Source organism: Dipodomys spectabilis, unplaced genomic scaffold (genome assembly GCF_019054845.1).
Source record: "Dipodomys spectabilis isolate Male_0828 unplaced genomic scaffold, ASM1905484v1 ptg000511l, whole genome shotgun sequence".
Taxonomy (NCBI): Eukaryota; Metazoa; Chordata; class Mammalia; order Rodentia; family Heteromyidae; genus Dipodomys; species Dipodomys spectabilis.
Window position 1 is genome coordinate 662,034 of NW_024871188.1, and position 19,145 is coordinate 681,178.

Sequence of the window (19,145 nt, forward strand, 5' to 3'; positions counted from 1 at the left end):
GAGCTCTACCACTGAGCCACCTTCCCAGCCCCATCCAAGGTCTTCAAAGTGCTGCATTAAGTTCAGTGATGATGTAGAGGGAAGCAGGGGGGGGAGGTCCCCCTGCTGTGGCCCACCCCACCCCACCCCTGCCCTGTCCCCAGTAATGAGGCCGTACGCGCATGCGTTCTGTGAATGTTTTTTTTAATTTTAATTTTATTTTTTATTTACGTCTCCAACCGCTCTTGTGTGAGGACTTGGTTGGGACGTGTGGAGGGAGGGACTGCCACACTGAGCAGCCTAGGCAGGGAGCAGCGGGGTGATGAGCCAGCTGGACACGGTCAGGAAAGGCCCCAGGCTGGCTGGCCTATGGTGGTGGTGAGGGTCCGCCAAGCCCGTGTCCCCTGCGCATCTGGAGGGGGCCACAGCTCTGAGGGGAGGCTGTCCCGCAGCTTCAGCGGCCCTGGGCCTGCAGTCTCTGCATCTGTAAGATCTGGCTGAGAATCCTTTGCACGTCCTCGTCCATCTGGCCCTGGGGTGCAAGGAGGGCAGAGAGAGAGAGAGAGAGAGCCTGGCCTAGTCCCCTGCTCTCCCCAGACCAAGCAAGTCGATGACAGAGATAGTCAGCCTCCCACTGCACAGAAGGGGACACTGAGGACCAGACAGCGTCAGGTGCGCCCAGGCCCGGGGCACCCAACATGGAGTCAGCACACAGTGCGGGGCTCACCTGAATGGCATACAGGAGATGCGTTCTGTACAAAGCCACCACAGCACAGTGCTCCCGGGCAGCCTCCTGCGGGCACCGAGGAGGGGTGCTCAGGAAAGCCAGACCCCCGCCTGACACGCCCCACAACACATGTGCCGACAGCCCATCACTTCCTGCTTGCACATCTGTGTGTGTGTGTGTGTGTGTGAGTGTGTGTGCGCCAGTTCTCAGGCTTGAATTCAAGGCCTAGAGGTTGCCCCTGAATTTTTTTTTTTTCTCAAGCCTGGCACTCTACCACTTGAGCCACCGCTCCACTTCTGGCTTTTGGCTAGATCCCTGGAGATAAAAGGCTCAGGGACTTTCCTGACCAAGCTGGCTTCAAACTGTGATCCTCAGATCTCAGCCTCCTGAGTAGCCAGGAGGACAGGTGTGAGCTATTGGCACCCGCCCTCTGCATGGAAATGTTCTTCTTTTTTTTTGGGGGGGGGGGGGGTCCGGTTGTGGAGCCTGAACTCTGGGCCTGGGCGCTGTCCCTCAGCTCTTCAGCTCAAGGCTAGCGCTCTACCACTTGAGCCACAGCTCCACTTCCGGCTTTTTTCGTTTTGCTTATGTGGTGCTGAGGAATCGAACCCAGGGCCTCTGGCATGCAAGGCAAGCGCTCTACCACTGAGCCACCTTCCCAGCCCGGAAATGTTCTTCTTGTCTGTGCTGGACACGGCTCCTGCCATCCTGCCCACCCAGTCCCTCTCCTGACACACAGCGCTCACCTGCAGTTCCCGCTGGAGAGTTCTGACCTGGCCACGCAGGGCCTCCACCTCGGGACTGGCTGGGGCTGCCGGCTGCTCTCTGAGCGCCTCCTTTAGGTTGAAGACTTCTTTGGATAATTCTGTGATCTGGAGGAAGGGGTCTGTTAGTGAGCCTCCTACTCCTCCAGAACCACAGGTTGAGGGTCTCCACAGGACAAGAAGAAGAGGTAGCTGATCAAAAGTGAGTAGTTCAAGTTTCTGGTCGAGTCTGTGGGACTTTCCTGCCCAGGCTGGCTTTGATCCATGATCCTCAAATGATCTCAGCCTCCTGAGTAGCTAGGATGACAGGCGTGAGCCACCAGCACCCAGCTCCCTACCCACTTTTTTTTTTTTAATTGTGGGGCTTGAACTCTGGTTTTCTGGTGGTTCATTGGAGATAAGAATATCACAGGGGCTCAAGCGGTAGAGTGCTCGCCTTGAGCTGAAGAGCGCAGGGACAGCGCCCAAGCCCAGAGTTCAAGCCCCACTTCGGGTTTTCTGGTGGTTATTTGGAGATAAGAGTCTCTCAGACTTTCCTGTCTGGGGCTGGCTTTGAACCGTGATCCCCAGGTCTCAGGATGACAGGTGTGAGCCCCCAGCACCTGGCCCTTTCCACCCCTTTCTTGTGGCTCATATGGTCAGAATCACAGATCTGGCCCAAGGACTGGGCTTTGCCGGTGTGCCGAGATTCCATGTACACAGCAGGTGCTTCATAAATGACCTTATTATAATAAAGACCACTAGCTCCCTCAGGGTGACACAGACACATGCGTAGCTGTGGTGGCCGGCAAGGGCGCTGGCATGTAATGGCTGGGGGGAGGGCAGGCATTGCTGCCCAGGCCCCTTCAGGGACAGGCACACCCCTCTCCCCATCCGAGTCACCTAGCCCGGATGTGCACAGCACTGAGAATGAGAACTGGCTGTCAATTTTTGGGGGGTCGGTCGTGAGGCTTGAACTCTGGGCCTGGGCACTGTCCTACCCTCTGCTCTTCAGCTCAAGGTGACCACTCCATCACTCGAGCCACAGCACCACTTCTAGTTTTTCTGGTGGCCAATTGGAGATAAGAGTGTTCAAGGACTTTCTTTGCCTGGGCTGGCTTTGAACCACGATCCTCAGGTCTCAGCCTCCTGAGTAGATAGGGTGACAGGCGTGAGCCACTGACACCTGGCCTGGCTGTCAATTACCCATCACCAAGGTACCATTTCATCCTCCATTCGCAGAGGAAGAAGCCAGAGCTCAGAGGTGACCTGCCTAAGGCCACACAGCAAGGCGGCCGGCTCTCTTGGGCCCCTTAACAGCTCTGCAGTGACAAGCCTTTGTGACTGGCCCTTCACTTCACCTATGGGAACCCCAACTCTGCTCATCAGGAAGAGAGGAATAAAAATGCTTTCTGTGGGCTGGGAAGGTGGCTCTGTGGTAGAGTGCTTGTCTAGCATGCATGAAGCCCTGGGTTCGATTCCTCAGTACAATGTACACAGAAAAAGCTGGAAGCGGCACTGTGGCTCCAAGTGAGGGATAGTTCTCAGGCCCTGAGTTCAAGCCCCAGGACTGGCAAAACAAACAAACCCACACAAAACAATGCTTTCTGCTTAACCAGGCATTATGGCTCAAGCCTGAGATTCTAGTTACTTGGGAGGCAGAGCTCAATCAAGGGATGAGGGTTTGCGGATAGCCCAGGCTTAAAAGTTCACAACAGTCCTCATCAACCAGTGTCTGGGCATTGTGGTGTGTGCCTCTGCTACTCAGCACAAACACCAGGAGGAATGAAGTCGAGGCTGGCACAGGCATTAAACATACACCCCTACCTGGAAAAATAACCAAGGCCAAAAAGGGGCTGGAGGAACCACTCAAGGGTAGAGGTGTGGCTCAAACCAAGGGGCGTGGCTTGAACTCCAGAAGCATTGTTCCAGCTTGAAAAAGCCTGTCTCCACCAATGGGGATGTGGCTTGAGCTGCAGAGTGCCCCCTACACAGTGGGGCGTGGCTTGAGGTGAGCGGGTGTGGCTTGAGTGGAGGGGGCGTGGCTCAAATTGTACAGGGCTTTCTTTTTTTGGTCCATCATGGGGCTTGAACTCTGGGCCTGGGTGCTGTCCCTGAGCTCTTCAGCTCAAGGCTCATGCTCTAACCACTTGAGCCACAGCGCCACTTCTGGTTTTCTGGTGGTTCATTGGAGATCAGAGTCTCATGGACCTTTCCTGTCCAGGCTGGTTTTGAACCACGATCCTCAGATCTCAGCCTCCTGAGTAGCTAGGATGACAGGTGTGAGGCACTGGCACCTGGCTATGGTGCATGTCTTACAAGCATGTGGCCCTGAGTTTAATTCCTAGTATCTTTGAAGAAAATAAAGGAAGTAGCACTGAACTGGGGGTCAGTGGCTCACGCCTGTCATCCTAGCTACTCAGGAGGCTGAGATATGAAGATCATGGTTCAAAGCCAGCCTGGACAGGAAAGGTCCGTGAGACTCTTATCTACAGTGAACCACCAGAAAACCAGAAGTGGTGTTGTGGCTCAAAGTGGTAGAGCTGTGGCCTTGAACACAAAAGTTCAGAGACAGTGCCCAGGTTCCGAGTTCAAGCCCCGTGACCAACAAAAAGAAAGGAAGGAAGGAAGGAAGGAAGGAAGGAAGGAAGGAAGGAAGGAAGGAAGGAAGGAAGGAAGGAAGGAAGGAAGGAGCTTTCAGGTGTAAGAATTGTGGGAAGAGAAGCAATAAGGTGAGTCAGCTCAGCAACTAGTTTCAGGTGTCAATCTTATTGTTGTTAGAGTCGAACCCTGGCAATACCACTGTCAGGCTGTGTGGCTCTGGAGCAGTATCTTCATGTCACTGTGCCTCGTTTCCTCTTATTGGAATGTGATTTGTGGCCTGGAGGCTTCCCCTGTATGAACGCACAGGTGCTAGGTCTGGCATACAGCACGTGCTCAATGCACGCTCCACCCAGAAGAGCAGCAGCTCAGGTTGGCTACAGCTGAGCCCCTCCCTTCTTCTGCTTCTTCTGCTGTCTGATTTTTCTGCTGGGGACCGAGGCTAGTTTTCACCACCCACTCAGATTCTCTCTGAGCTCTGGTGGGGACTAGGAGGCCCTAACCCTGCAGGGGGGGCACCCACCTTTTTGTCTTTCTCCTTGGCCTTGTCCAGGGCCTCCTGGGCTCGGCTCTGGGCCTGCCGTGCCCTTTCCGCCTCGGTTCGGAGCCCCCGGAGCTGCTGTTCGGCTGTGGCCAGCTGAGCCTCGGCCGCATGGCGCTCACTCTTCATGAACAGCGCCTCACGCTGTACCTGTAGTCCGAGATGACCAGTGTGTACCCCCACAATGTATGGGGCTCCTTCTCAACCTTCCACTTCGGCCTGAGGACAGTCAACCCCATGTCCATCTGGAGGGACTCGGTCCCATGGAAGTTCTGGGTGTGATTTATAGACCCTTCTGGGCACTTCCAGATAGCATGCTGTGTGTCCTAGGGCAAGTGACTTCACCTTTCTGTGCCCATTTCCTCATATGGAGAATGAGGATGATAAGAAAAGCTACCATTTACTATATTCTAAGCAGATACATAGAATGTGCCAAGGACAGTGCCTGGTACATACAGTAAGGGCTCTGTTTGAGTTAGTGATATTGTTCTTGTTTTTCTATTGCTACCAATGTCCTTATTTCTGCCAGTGATATGAAAGTTTCTAGACATCTTCCTTCCTTCCCTCCCTCCCTTTTTTTCCTTCCTTTCTTTTTCTTTCTCTCACTTTTGGCAGTACCGGGGTATTTTGAACTCAGGGCCTCAGGCTTGACAAGCAGACACTCTACCACCCCTCTAGTCCCTGTAGATTTCTTCCTTTAAAATATAAAACAGTTCTGGGCGCTGGGATGTAAAACATTTCTGGGATGACGCCTGTCATCCCAGCTACTCAGGAGGCTGAGATCTGAGGATCACAGTTTGAAGCCAGCCCAAGCAGGAAAGTCCGGGAGACTCTTCTCTCCAATAAACCACTCAGAAAACAGGAAGTGGTGCTGTGGCTCAAGAGGTACAGCGTTCACCTTGAGCTGAAGAGCCGAGAGACAGTGCCCAGGCCCAGAGTTCCAGCCCCAGAGGGACCAGCATCCACAGAACACATCCAGGCCCTGCCCCAGGCCTCCAGGTGAGCCAGCAAGGCCCGGGGTGGGGTGTGTGTGTGGGGGGGGATCCCTCACCTGGAAGACCTCTGCACTTGTCTTCTCGTGCCGGCGCCCCAGGTCCTCCAGCTGGCCCTGCAGCCGGGCCACGTCGGCCTGCAGCGCGCCCACCACCTGCTCGTGCTCGGAGCGCGCCACGCTGCCCGTGCGCTCCCGCTCCAGCTCCGCGCGCAGCCGGGCGGCCTCCTTGCCCGTGGCCACCACCTCCTGCTCCAGGCTGGCCGCCCGGCCCCGCAGCTCCAGCGCCTCCTCCTGCAGCCGGCGATGCTCAGCCGCGGGCACCGAGGCCTGGCGCAGAGCCTCGGACGCCTCCCGCAGCTCGGCCAGCCCGCGCCGGGCCTCCTCGCACGCCGTGGCCAGCTCGGTGGCCCGGGCCTCGGCCGCGGCCTTGGCTTCGCCCAGCTCGGCGGCTGCGGCTCGCTGCTCCTCCCCTGCGGCCCTGGCCGTGGCCAGCTGTTCCCGCAGCACCTCCAGCTCCCGGCTCTGCTCCAGACGCATCTCCTCCCGCCGGGCCAGCTCGGCCCGCAATCCCCTGGCCTCCTCCTCGGCCAGCAGCCGGCCGGCCCGGGCCTCGTCCAGCTGGGCCACGGCTGCCTCCAGCTCCCGCAGGCGCGAGTCTCGACCTCGCAGGTCCTCCCGGGCCTGCTCCAGGGCCGCCCGCAGCTGGACAGTGTCACCGCCGCCGCTGCCCCCGCCGCCGCCGCTGCCCCCGCCGGCCCCACTGCCCTCGGCCTCGCGTACCCGCTCCCGCAGCCGGCCAGCCTCGGCCTCTGCGGCCTCACATTTGCCACGGGCTGCCTCCAGCTCGGCGGCCGCCTCCCGCTCTCGCTGCCGGAGAGCCTCTTCCAAGCCTCGGATCCTGCTCTCCAGCTCGGCCTGCAGCTTCTCCGACGCCTCGGCAGCCCCAGGGTGCAGGACGGGACCCGCGGGGACCCCTGGAGCAGCAGTGGCCTCTGCATCTGTGGCCTCCGCATCCGGGGCCTCCACTCCCGTGGCCTCGCTGTTGGTGGCGCCTGTCCCCAGGGCCTCAGCTTCCACGTCCCCCAGTCCCTTGACCTCTGCTGCTACAGGATTTGCATTGGGGTTTGTGGCCTCTGCTTCAGTGGCCTCGGCTCCTGTGGCCTTGGTGCCCGTGTTCTCTGTTTCTGTCATCTTCCCTTCTAGGATCTCAGCCCCTGTGGCTTTTGTTTCCACAGCCTCGGCTCCGTCCCCCAGTGTTCCTGCGACCTCCGTGTCTGCGCATTCGGTTTCAGTGGCCTGGGTTCCCGTGGCCTCGGGATTCGTGGATGCTATTTCCAACGTCGTGGTTTCAACTCCAGCAGTCTCCTCATCCGCGGTTCCGTTAACTTGGCTTTCTGGAGTCACGGTGCCATTTAGCCCTGCGCTGGAAGGCCTCTTTTGGGGGGTCTTGGCTCCCCCATCCCTGTCCTCCTCCTGGGCTGCCTCATCGTGGCCTCCGGGGTTCTTTGGAGCCTCCTGCTGCTCCAGCCTCCGCAGGGCCTCGGCATGCTGCCTCCGGAGCTGGTCGAACTCGGCGCGGAGAGAGTCGTAGAGCAGCAGCGGGATGACCTCGGGGGCGCCGTTCGCCTCCACCTGCAGATCCTCCTTCTCGAAGTCCTCCAGGATCTGGGGGTAAAGGGTGCGATCGGGCAGGGTAGGGGGCGGAGGATGGCCTCGCGGCGGCCTCTGCCCATCCTGACCCCGGCTGACCCACCTGCACCTTCTCCATCAGCTCCTGGTTCTGCCTGGTGAGCTCAGCCACCTGCTCCTGCAGCGAGGCCAGGAGGCCCCGAGCCGACGGGCTCAGCAGAGCCTCGGCCCCTGGCGGGGGGCGGGGGTCACAGTCAGGCTGGGGGTTCAGGCCAGAGGGCACTGGGACAGGGAGTCTAGAGACGGGTGTCGGGATCCCCAGGACTGGCTCAGCAAGGGGGAATGAATGGTTCATGAACCCCCCCTACCCAGCACCCCACAAGCTCCCATCCTGGGCGGGCAGGGGGTGTCCCAGGACCAGATCATCAGGAGCTTCTAGGGGGAGGAGTGGGGGACAGGGAAGGTTCACCAGCTGCATCAGGCAGGTCCCCCTCCTCCTCCTGTAGGGTAGACACGTCATAGCTGGTATTCTCTCGCTCATTCTGGGGGAGGGGGGGCAGGAGACAGATTCCAGCTTGGGGTCCTGCTCCCTACTAACCTGTCACCCCCCCAAGACTCTAGAAAGAACTAAGGAATCCATGCACCTACAGCACCCCCCACCCCTGGGTTCCTATTTATGGGGCACATACCAGGTCCCCCAGCTATTTTTGTGGTGCTGGCCATTGCTCACCACTGAGCTGCACCTCAGTTTTATGGTTCCCCCCCCCAAATAACATGGGTTCCTGTGGAGTTGCCATGTCTTTTTTTTTTTTTTTTTTTGGGTCCGGTCATGGGGCCTGAACTCTGGGCCTGGGTGCTGTCCCTCAGCTCTTCAGCTCAAGGCTAGTGCTCTACCACTTGAGCCACAGCGCCACTTCCAGCTTTTTTCTTTTTGCTTATGTGGTGCTAAGGAATCGAACCCAGGGCCCCAGGCATGCAAGGCAAGCACTCTACCACTGAGCCACCTTCCCAGCCCTGCCATGTCTTTTGAAGATCAAGTCTTGCTCTACAGCCTGAACCCCAAACCTCCTGCCTCTCCTCCTGAGTGCTGGGGTTACAGGCATGAGCTATCAGGCCCTGCCTGGTGTGGGCCCATTTTTTTACAGGGTGGTTTAGTGTGTTTAGCCACTGAGTTGCACAAATTGCTTATATGGTGATTTGTGTGTACATATAATAATAACATGTGCGGGTCTGCAGGTCTCAACTCATGGCCGGGCGTGTTCTCTACAGACAGGAGGGTCTTGGCAGGGCGTGTGGCTACACAGCTGTGTGTAACTGCACACAGGTGTGGTGTGAAAGTGCAGGATTATCAGCTTGTGTGTTAATCTACCATTTGTTTTTTGTTTTTGTTTTTGTTGGTTGTGGGGCTTGAACTCTGGGCCTGGACGCTGTCCCTCAGCTCTTCAGCTCAAAGTGAGCGCTCTACCACTTGAGCCACAGCGCCACTTCCAGTTTTCCGGTGGTTAATTGGAGATGAGTTTCACGGAGTTTCCTGCCCGGGCTGGCTTTGAACCACAATCCTCAGATCTCAGCCTCCTGAGTAGCTAGGATGACAGGCATCAGCCACCGGCGCCCAGCATACTTGCAGCTTTTTCTGCTTATGTGGTACTGAGGAATGGAACCCAGGGCTTCAAGCATGCAAGGCAAGTGCTCTACCCCTAAGCCACCTTCCCAGCCCTAATCTACCATCTGTACCTGGTTGTGCTATGAATGTGTGTTGTGAGTGTACCAGCACCCTTGTGTTTGCATGTTGTGCCCACACAGACTTGTGGGTAGACCAGGTGCTAGACCCACCCATCTCTGGATGACTCCTCCCCTGGGCCATGGGGCACCCCTGAACAACCAGGCCCCTTAACCGTTGGTGAACCTCTGCTTAGGCCTGGCTAAGTCCCTGCCTTAACCCAATACTTGCTCCACCCACCCGCCCCTGGTTCTTTCCTACACTAACCAGGCCCCGCCCCTGTCTCCGCCCCTCCAGGGCTTAGCCCCACCCCTAGTTGACGAGGCCCTGCCTCTTCCCCATTCCAGCCCTGCCCAGTACTTGCTTGGGCCCGCCCCTCTCTGGCTCTGCCCCGCCCTTACATTCTAACCTAACCCAGCATTTGCCCCGCCCCTGCCGGTCTCAGCTCCGCCCTCCCCGGCTCGGTCACGCCCCTCCCCAGATCGGCCACGCCCCCTGGCTGCCCACCTCCAGCAGGGACAGCCGGCTCTGCAAACTCTCCACCTCCCGTCCCAGACTCTCCTTCTCCTCTTGCTTTTCTGCCAGCAGCTGCTGCAGCTCCTGCACCTACACGGGGGCGGGGGGGGGGGGGGGCAGGATGGGGGGCTCAGCCGCCTCTGGGAGGAGACACCACCCAGGTCAGGTGGGAGTCCTGCCCCCTCCCTCTACCTGTCTCTCCAGGCTGTGCACCGAGCTGGCTTCTGGCTCCAGGGGCTGCAGGGAAGGAAGGAGGAGACTGGGCAGGATCCCCCAGCGGGGATCCTCCCTGCCCAAGCTCCAGCCACAGATGGGTGCCAAGCCTGACCAATGGCCTGGGCACTCACTACTGTTTGGAGTCTGCTGTTTTCTACGGGCTTTTCCCCTGTGGTTGGTGTGTGTGTGTGTGTGTGTGTGTGTGTGTGTGTGTGTGCGCACGCGCGCACACACATGTGCCCATCCTAGGGTTTGAACTCAGGGCCTAGGTGCTGCCCCTGAGCTTTTTCACTCAAAGCCAGAGCTCTACCACTTGAGCTACGGCTCAGTTACTGGCTTTTTGGTAGTTAAGTGTCTCATGGACTTTCCTCCCTCCCTCCCCCCCCGGGTTGGCTTTGAACCATGATCCTCAGATCTCAGCCTCCTGAGTAGTTAGGATGACAGGCGTGAGCCACCGGCGCCCTGAGCCTACTGGTTGGATTTTTGTTTTTACCCAGTGCCGGCTTTGAGCCGAATCATGAAGTCACTCGCTGACTCAGGTTCACTCAAGGCATCTGTGAGCCTGGCTGGCACCTGGCGGGGCGGGCGCAGCATGGGGGAGGGAGGGGGGAGTAAAGGAAGTTCCCCCCTGGCCCGGGTCTCTGCGGCCAGCCCACCTCCGGCCTCCTGCGCTCCTTGTGCTGTTCCAGGCCCCGGATCTTCTGCAGGAGCCGGCCTCTCTCCTGCCGCAGGCGCACGATCTCCTCGTAGGCTTCGCGGTCGTCCTGTCCCCTCCCCAGTGGGAGGGTGGGGGGCACTCCCGTTAGACGGCACCCCCGGCCTGTGCCCTGGCCTGGTTTCAGGGGTCCCCCTCCTCCTCCCCCACAGTCAGGACCCACCCCTCACCGGCACAGGAATGCTGGCAGGAGGCTGGGGTGCCTTCCGCTTCTTGGCAGCCCCCCGCTTTTCTTGGCTGGACACCGAGTTCTAGGGGAGGGGCAGAGGATAAAGCGGACATGTGGTAGGCAGCCAGAACCACAGCCAGCACCACCCCAGCTGCGCCCTGACTTCCTGGGCACTGTCTAACCAGGTCCCCCTCAAGGCAGACAACACCCCGACCCCCCCCCCAACACACACCAGCCATGGTCTCCTCTGTCCGGATGGGGGGGCCCCAGGGCCCCAGCTCCCACCCAGACCGAGCAGTGTTGCAGTGCCCGTGGGTGCCACATGGGGGCAGCATACCCCACCGGATCCTGAACCCCTGGGCATTCATCTCCGGTCAGAGAATGCGGAAAGGACAGGGAGTGGGGTTCAAGGGCCCCGTACCTGAGATGACGCTTCTCCTGAGTCAAGCTCTGGGGGGCGGGGAGTGGGAGGACAGAGAGGGAGCGTCAGGCATCAGCTGGGAGAACCCCTGCACCCCAGCTGAAGGAAGCGCACTTGGGAGAGAGGGGCTCCCTATTTCCCAAGAACCAGGGATGGCTACTTAATTGTGGAGACTGGGGTCTCGCTATGGAGACCAGGCCGGTCTAGACCTCTCCAGCTTCCCTGCCAAGGCCTCCCAAGGGCTGGGATTACAGGAGTGTGTCACCGCGCCTGGCCCCAGTGTCAGGAATTTTAAGGATCCAGGGCTGGCAGAATGAAGGAAAGGGCCTAGAAACTCAGAGGAAGAGGGGTGCGGGGAGGGCGACACAGCCAGGATGGTGGCGCTTCTCGCCGGGGGCCAGCATGGCTGCCACTTCTTAGAATAAAGATGGCCTGGGAGATCACACTGGAGTCTTGGACCAGTCTAAATGCTCATGGCACTTGAAAGCACTATGAAACTTCCTGTAACAGCACACTGGGGTACCTTGAAACTGTCTACAATGGGGAAAAGGTGGGTTGGGGGTGTTAGAAACTACAGGAAGGAATGAGAGAGAAGGGGTTGGCATTACCACTGGGTGGCGAGGGGCGCTGGACCGCCTCCTGGAGAAGGTGTAGGATGAGTTTGTCCCCGACCCGGGCACCATAATGAGCTGCATCCTGGCCTAGTGCATCTGTGATGCCCGTCTGGGCCCCGCCCTGAAGCAGCACCTCCACCGTTTCGGGGCTGGCCCCCTCACAGGCCAGCATCAGGGCCGTCCTGTTGGAGAAAAGGAACCCCTGTGGAGGTGAGGACATGTCCAAGGTCCCTCACCCAAGCTGGGAGGAGAAGCGCACTGAAGACATTCCCCCACTCAGAGAGGTTAAGACACTTTCCGCAGGTCACACAGCACACGGGACAGATGTGTGGAGAGGGGAGGTGCTTACCTGCCCTGCAGGTCTTGGTCATTTGCGGCAGCCCCCCGTTGCAGGAGGAGGCGGCACAGATCGGTGTGACACATCTGAGCAGCTAGGATGAGGGGAGTTGCGCCCGACTGGGTGGAGTGGGGGGGAGAGGAGGGGAGAGGTAGAATGAGTAATTGACCTTTGGGGGGTCGAGCCACCCTGGATCTCACCCCCCAGAACTTTGTAAAAGGACCCTGCCACTCGGTGACAGCATGTATTAAGAGCAGGGCCATTTTTGCCACACACACACCCCGCCCAAAAGGCCTCAGGAGCTCACCCGATCTCGGGGGTTCAGATGCGCCTTGAATGAACAGAGTAGCTCTGAGCAAGACAGGCAGCCACCAGCCGCTGGGGAGAAGAAGAGGGAAGAGAGAGCTCTAGAGAGAGCCCTGCCTTCCACCTTGGCAGGCTTCTGTGTGTCTGTGCTGGCCCTAGGGCTTGAACTCAAGGCCTGGGGGCTGTCCTTTTGCTCTTTTGCTCAAGGCTGGTGCTCTACCACTGGAGTCACAGCTCCACTCCCAGCTTTTTTGGTGGTTAATTGGAGGTAAGAATCTCATGGACACCGGGCGCTGGTGGCTCATGCCTGTCATCCTACCTACTCAGGAGGCTGAGATCTGAGTATCTTGGTTCAAACCCAGCCTGGGCAGGAAAGTCCGTGAGACTCTTTATCTCCAATAAATCACTAGAAAACCAGAAGCAGGGGCTGGGAAGGTGGCTCAGTGGTAGAGCGCTTGCCTTGCATGCCTGAGGCCCTGGGTTCGATCCCTCAGCACCACATAAGCAAAAAGAAAAAAGCCGGAAGTGGCTCTATGGCTCGAGTGGTAGAGCGCTAGCCTTGAGCTGAAGATCTGAGGGACAGCGCCCAGGCCCAGAGTTCAAGCCCCACTACCGGACCCAAAAAAAAAAAGAAAAAAGAAAACCAGAAGCAGCGCTGTGGCTCAAGCGGTAGAGCACTAGCCTTGAGCTGCTGAAGAGCTCAGGGACAGCGCCCAAGCCCAGAATTCAAGCCCCACGACCAACCAAAAAAAATAAAGAAGAATCTCATGGACTTTCATGCCTGAGCTGGCTTTGAACTGTGATTCCTCAGATTTCAGCCTCCTAAAGTAGCTAGGTGAACAGGCATGTGCCACTGGTGCCTGGCTCAAATTGCAGCACATTAAAATCAGATATCATGAGAATGCCCTATTCCATCCAATATGGACCTGAGAGAGTAAGGAATTGTAGTCTCTGCCAGAAAGAACTACAACACTAGGAGCAAAACTTGTCAGATAAGAAACATTTAAAAATGAGGTTCCAAGAAAGAGGAAGAGGGGCGGGTGTGGTCGTGCATGCCTGCAATCCCAGCATTTAGAAGGCGGAGGAAGGAGGATCCCAAGTGCCAGGTCAGTTTAGTCTACAGAGGGAGACCATGGCTGAAAAGCCTTCAAGGAAATAATATTAAATAAAAACGAGCCTCGGTGTTGGGCGCAGAGGCATGTCACCACTAGGACGTTTGAACCCAATTTTGTTATTTCCCCCAGGAAAAGCCTCTGGTCAGCTCTGTCTGGGCCAGCCGGTGCCCGCCCTTCTCTTGGAAGTGGAGTCTATCTCAGATGATTGACAGGAGGACAGTCCTATCAGGCTGAGCCTCTGGATTTCCAGCCGTTCTTTCAAAACAGTTTAAACTCACTGGGCATTGGTGGCTCAGGCCTGCCACCCGAGTTACCCAGGAGGCTGAGATGGAAGGATCACAGTTCAAAGCCAGCCTAGTAAAGAAAGTCTGTGAGACTCTTATCTCCAATGCACCACCAGAAAACCAGAAGTGGTGCTGTGATTCAATGTGGTAGAGCTCTAGCCTTGAGCAAAGGAACTCAGGGACAGTCCAGGCCCTGAGTTCAAGCCCCGCCCCCACCACCACCAAAGAGGGGGTGGGTGGGGGAGAATTAAACCTACACTCTATCAAGGGGGAAACAGCCCTTGGTTCAAAGGGTGGCCAGAGTTTAAGCTGTGCCAGGTTCCTGGTGCTCCATCCATGGAGAGACCATCTGCACGCACCTGCATGATGAAGGGCTGTCCACCCGCTGCTGTCCTCCACATCCACCACGCAGGAGGCCTGGGAAGGGGAGGCGGGTAACATGAAGAGAGGCCATCCGTCCTGGATGTCCCAAGACCACTCGGCCCCTAGGGTGGCCACTAGCATTCCTGTCACAGCCCCCCAATAGATGCTCGGCTGTTATGATAGAATAGTGAGGGGAGTAGCTGGTGCTTGGGGAGAAGCTGGACACTCTGAGTGGCCTTGGGGGAAAACTGAGCTGGGGAAAGCTGGTCTTGGGAGCCACTGGGGTTCAGGGTGAAGTGGCCCAGCGCATATGAGGATGTAAGAGGGGAGAGTTGAGGACGGGAGATTTGAAACTCGCTGGGCTCTGCCGCAGTGGGGGCCACGGGAGTATCTGGGACTCAGGGAGTATCTGAGGTTGGAAAACAAAGTACATGAATCCAGACAGGCCTGTACTCCTAGCTACTCGGGAAGGCTGAGATCTAAGGCTCATGGTCTGAAGCCAGCCTAAGCAGGGAAAGTCTGTGAGACTCCAGTTCACCACCCCAAAGCTGTGGCTCAAATGGTAGAGCTCCCGCCTTGAGCAAAAGAAGGGGGAAAAAGCAAAAGGACAGCACCCAGGCCACGAGTTCAAGCCCCACAACTGGAACAACAGATAAGTGAATAAATAAATAGCAGAGAAAGCTGAGGCAGAGGGTGAAGCCCCGAGTTCAAGCCCGAGCACCAGCACACATGCACACACCACATCAAATGACCTGTAGCAGCAGCTTGAGACACTGTGGGTGCCCATACTTGGCAGCCAGGTGGAGGGCATTGTAACCTGAAAGGAAGAGGAGGAGCATGGGAATGCAGGCTGCTCCAGGCACCCCCAGCTACTCCCCATGCCTGGGATGACTTTCCAAGTCTCCTATCCACAACTGCTTCTCAAAACTAAGCTACTCTCTCCAGCCAGAGACTTCCCAGTCCCCAGCTCCCATTCCCCCCAGCTACTCCCCAGGCCCAAGCTACTCTACTCACCCCACCCAATGCACTGGGTTTGCCCCCTGTGGGCCATAGCGGTCTGTCTGCACATGCTCACTTGCATACCATGTTCTTCCACCAGCCAATTCTGTCCTATTGATACTTTACAACCCCAGCTACTCCTTGGGCCTTGTCCACTTCACCTGTAGCCCTGGAGCTTCAGACATGGCTATACCCATATGCCAAGTGGAGCCAGCTTCCCATTGGCCATTCATCTCATCTCAATTATTTCAGCTATCATAATTCTGCTTTTTGGTTTGTGTTTGTTTTTGTAAGTCATGGGGCTTGAACTCAGGCTTGGGCACTGTTCCTGAGACTTTTGTACTCAAGGCTAGCACTCTACCACTTGAGCCACAACACCACTTCTGGTTTTCTGGTGGTCAATTGGAGACCAGAGTCCAATGGACTTTCCTGTCTGTGTTGGCTTTGAACCGTGATCCTCAGATCTCAACCTCCTGAGTCGCTAGGATGACAGCCACCTGAGCCTGGCTGTCCTTTTTGTTTGGTTTAGTGTGTGTGTGTGTGCGCGCGCGTGCACACGCGCGCTTGTGCACACGTGTTGTTACTGGGGCTTGAACTCAGGAACTGGGCATTGTCTACTCAATGCTCAGTCTCTACCAGCTTTTTGTTGATTAGAGATAAGGGTCTCACGGACTTTCCTGCCTAGGCTGGCTTTGGACCTTGATCCTCAGATCTCAGCCTCTTGAATGGCGGGAATGACAGGCGTGAGCTGCCAGCACCCATGTCAGACTCTCCTTTTTTCCCAGCTACTCACAAAGCTGCTGATACTGTCCATACGCAACCCAGCTCTCCTCAGTATCTGCCACACTCAACCTGTTAAGTCTCCTGACCTCAACACCCCCCCCACCCCATTCAGCCCAGCTACTCCCCTCCCAGCCCAGCTACTCCGCCACCCTGCCCAGCTACTCCTGTTGACTCCAGGTACTCTCCAACTCAGTTGCTCTCCGCTGACCACATGGTGGCACTAGAAGCCCCACCTGAACAGTGCTTTCAAGTGTTGGTCCACTTTATTATCAGGCTGCTGCTGGAGGGAATCTCAGGTTTGTCCTCAGCCTTGGCCACTTTCTCAGATATTCCCCCCCACCCAGTCTCCAGATACTCCCTTCTTCCTCGAACCCTGCGTCTCACCCATTTCCTCATCCACAAGTGGCCATCGTGCTAGCCATGGTGTCCATCCTCAGACACCAGGCGGCCTCTTCCCTGTGCCCAGCCCCCAAGGACAGTGGAGACAACTCCCTTCTCATGCAGGGGACACTGGGGCCTTGAACCTGGCCCTGAGCACTGGATTCCCCCTCTCCCCTCCCCTGCCCCCCCCCCCTCCTCCCCCCCCCCCCCCCCCCCCCCGGCTGCAGTACCTGCTCCGTCGGTGCTCATCACATTGGCGCCCTGTGTCAGCATCACCTCCAAGCAGCTGGCTGCTCCCCTCATGGCTGCCAGGTGGAAGCTAGAGGTGAGAGGTCAGCGGTGAGCAGGAGCCTGGCCCGGCCATCCCCACCCCCTGCTTGCGGGCACTCACGCAGACTTGCCCTCGGGGTCCAGCTTGGTGGGCACCAGGCCCTTGCGGGCGAGAAGCGCAGCCACCTGGGCAGGGTCGCCGTTCTCCACTGCCTGCAGCAGCCGCTGGTCACTTTTGGTCCAGTCCTGGCCCTGCAGGATACATCCAGGGGGGGTGTGGGGGAGGGTCTGGTGGGCTGCTGCCCTCGCCCGGATCCCCACCCCACCCTCCCCCCGACACCCCCCGGCACACGGTGCGGGCTCCCGGCTCTCACCGCTCGCCCCTGGCACTTGCCTGGCGCCTGCCTCTGGCTGGGGGCTTCGGGATGGGGCAGGGGCCGCAGGGCGGGCAGGAGCCGAGGTCGGTGGGGCTGAGCCGAAGCTGTGGGGGGGAGGGGGAGGGGGAGGTGGTCCTGGGCCCGGGGGGAGCCTGAGATAGTGTCTTCCCAATTTTGTGACCCCCATCAGTCGTGCCCCCAGGCCCTCGCCCCAGGGGTCCACCCCAAGCCCACCAGCAGCATCACCCATTGGCATGAGCCCCTCTTCGCAAAATAAATGCTATGTCCCCCCGATCTAACACTTCCTCCAGCAAACCCAGCCACAGGTCCGTCCAAGCCACCTTCTAGAGCCTTCCCTGCCCCCGACGCCCCTCTGCCGTCTGTCCTTCCAAGCGAAGGGCCACCCTGTCCCCCAGGGCCCCGAGGCCTGTGCACAGAGGCGGCCGCCTGGAAAGCCTTCCGGAACCTCTCCCCCAAAGCCCGCAAGTGCCCGGATCCCCGCACCCCGAGTCCTCGGCCCAGGGAAAGGTCCTCCCCAAAGTCGGCCAGGTGCTCCCGCCGGGCTCCCAGGCCCAGGCCGCCCCCCGCGGGCCCCACATCGGGTCCCCACAGTGTCCTGAGCGTCACCCCCTCCCCGGCCTCGGGGCGGCCTCCACACAGCGCCCCCAAACTTCGCATCTGTCCCCCAAAGCCCGCGCCCCCCGCCCCGCGTCTGCGGGCATCCGGGTCTGGGGGTGGGGGTGGAGACCTGGCAGGGGCCGGGCGGGGCGGGGCGGGGACAGGACGGATCGGAGCCCCCCCCGCCCCGCCCCTGCCCCGCGCCCCGCCCCGCGCCCTACCGCGAAGGAGGCGGCCGCGCACAGGCACAGCTGCTTCATGGCGTCCCGGGCGCCCGGCCGGCGTCTGGGAGGCCGCGGGACGGACCGGGGGCGGAGCCCGACGCCCCGCCCACCCGGCGCGGCCCCGCCCACCCGGCGCGGCCCCGCCCACCCGGCGCGGCCCCGCCCACCCGGCGCGGCCCCGCCCACCCCGCTCAGCGCACCCCTCCGCCCAGCGCCCTTCTCACGCTCTTGACCCCGCCCACCCGGCGCGGCTCCGCCCACCCAGCGCCCTGCCCGCGTCGCAGGCCCCGCCCACCCCCGCTCAGCGCACCCCTCCGCCCAGCGCCCTTCTCACGCTCTTGACCCCGCCCACCCGGCACCGCTCCCACGGTCCTGGCCACGCCCTCCCCGCGGGGCCCCGCCCCCGCGCTCCCGGCCCCGCCCTCTTGCGTGGAGCTGGGCGGGGCCGCTGCCCTGCCGGGTGAGGGGACGGGGTGGGGGGGAGTGGGGGCGCCGCCCCTCACAGGCTCGGGATCCATCTCTGCCTCCTCCATCTCCTCGTCGTCCTGCAGGCCTGGGGTGCAGCTGGCTGCAAGTGGGGACCTCCACCGATGCAGCCTTTCAGTACTTTTTGCATTCCCTCACTCCCTCATTCATTCATTCGCTCACCCCATTCATTTCTCATTCATACCTTCATTCTCTCATCCACTCCTAGGTCCATTTATTCACTCACGCATTCATCCCATCAATTCACCACCTAAAAACCAGAAGTGGAGCTGCGGCTCCGTGTGGTAGAGCACTAGCCTTGAGCGAAAGAACTCAGGGACAGTGCCCAGGCCCTGAGTTCAAGTTTCAGGACCAACAACAACAGAAGGAAGGAAGGAAGGAAGGAAGGAAGGAAGGAAGGAAGGAAGGAAGGAAGGGAGGGAGGGAGGGAGGGAGGGAGGGAGGGAAAAAAAGCCCAGCAAGTGCAAAGCCCTGAGCTCAAGCCCCATGACCGACAAATGAAACAAAACTCCTTGCCTCTGGATTTGTTGCCTATGGGAGCACTGTGGGAGGAGTCCTGGGGACAGGGACACCAGGATTGGTGGGGTGGGGGAGGACCTGAGCAGAGATCGAGCCAGGTCCCAAGGGAGACAAAACAGGAATCGGTGAGAAGTGAGGGATCCATGAAAAGGTAGACATTGGGGTATGATCAGACACCCCACCACAAGCAAAGGGAGGGGCTCAGGGCTACATCATGATGGGTCACCATCAGAGAGCCTGGTGATTCTGCACTAAGAAACCCCACCTTGCTGTGTGAGCTTGGGCAGGTCACAGGCCCTCTCTGAGCCATCGTTTCCTCCTCTGGGAACTGAGGGTAAAATTCCAGTTGGGGTGATGGTTTAGGTACTGCAGGGTCTCCCCCGGGACACTGTGGATATGGGGGCTAGGTTGTTTGTTCTTTGTGTGTGTGTTGGGGGGGGGTGCTGGGCCTTTGCTGGGTGCTCACCTACAAACTCTCAGCTCAGGCCTCAGATTTGC

General features: G+C 59.0%; 1 protein-coding gene across 1 annotated transcript; it reads right to left on the reverse strand.

The window, feature by feature from the left end:
* Positions 1-265: 265 nt before the first annotated feature.
* On the reverse strand, positions 266-17,683 carry Ankrd24 (ankyrin repeat domain 24). The gene is made up of 21 exons (XM_042669935.1): positions 17,640-17,683; positions 16,818-16,904; positions 16,545-16,675; positions 16,384-16,472; positions 14,743-14,807; positions 13,987-14,044; positions 12,230-12,300; positions 11,935-12,041; positions 11,580-11,767; positions 10,972-11,000; positions 10,552-10,632; positions 10,323-10,430; positions 9,643-9,687; positions 9,442-9,540; positions 7,684-7,756; positions 7,339-7,445; positions 5,643-7,250; positions 4,574-4,741; positions 1,453-1,578; positions 707-772; positions 266-511 (listed from the first exon to the last, which is right to left on the reverse strand). The coding sequence occupies exons 1-21, from the start codon at positions 17,676-17,678 to the stop codon at positions 434-436; spliced, it is 3,423 nt and encodes a 1,140-aa protein (XP_042525869.1). The 5' UTR covers positions 17,679-17,683; the 3' UTR covers positions 266-433.
* Positions 17,684-19,145: the final 1,462 nt, after the last annotated feature.

What these genes read in the sequence shown, in the direction of transcription:
- Ankrd24 (XM_042669935.1), bottom strand. Translation starts at nt 17,678, where the DNA reads ATGAAGCAGCTGTGCCTGTGCGCGGCCGCCTCCTTCGCG. An exon ending in GACAGCCCTTCATCATGCAG is followed by an intron (nt 12,301 to 13,986) that starts GTGCGTGCAGAT and finishes TCTTCTCCCCAG; the next exon opens with CGGCTGGTGGCTGCCTGTCT. An exon ending in GGACCTGCCTGATGCAGCTG is followed by an intron (nt 7,446 to 7,683) that starts GTGAACCTTCCC and finishes GCCCCCCGCCAG; the next exon opens with GGGCCGAGGCTCTGCTGAGC.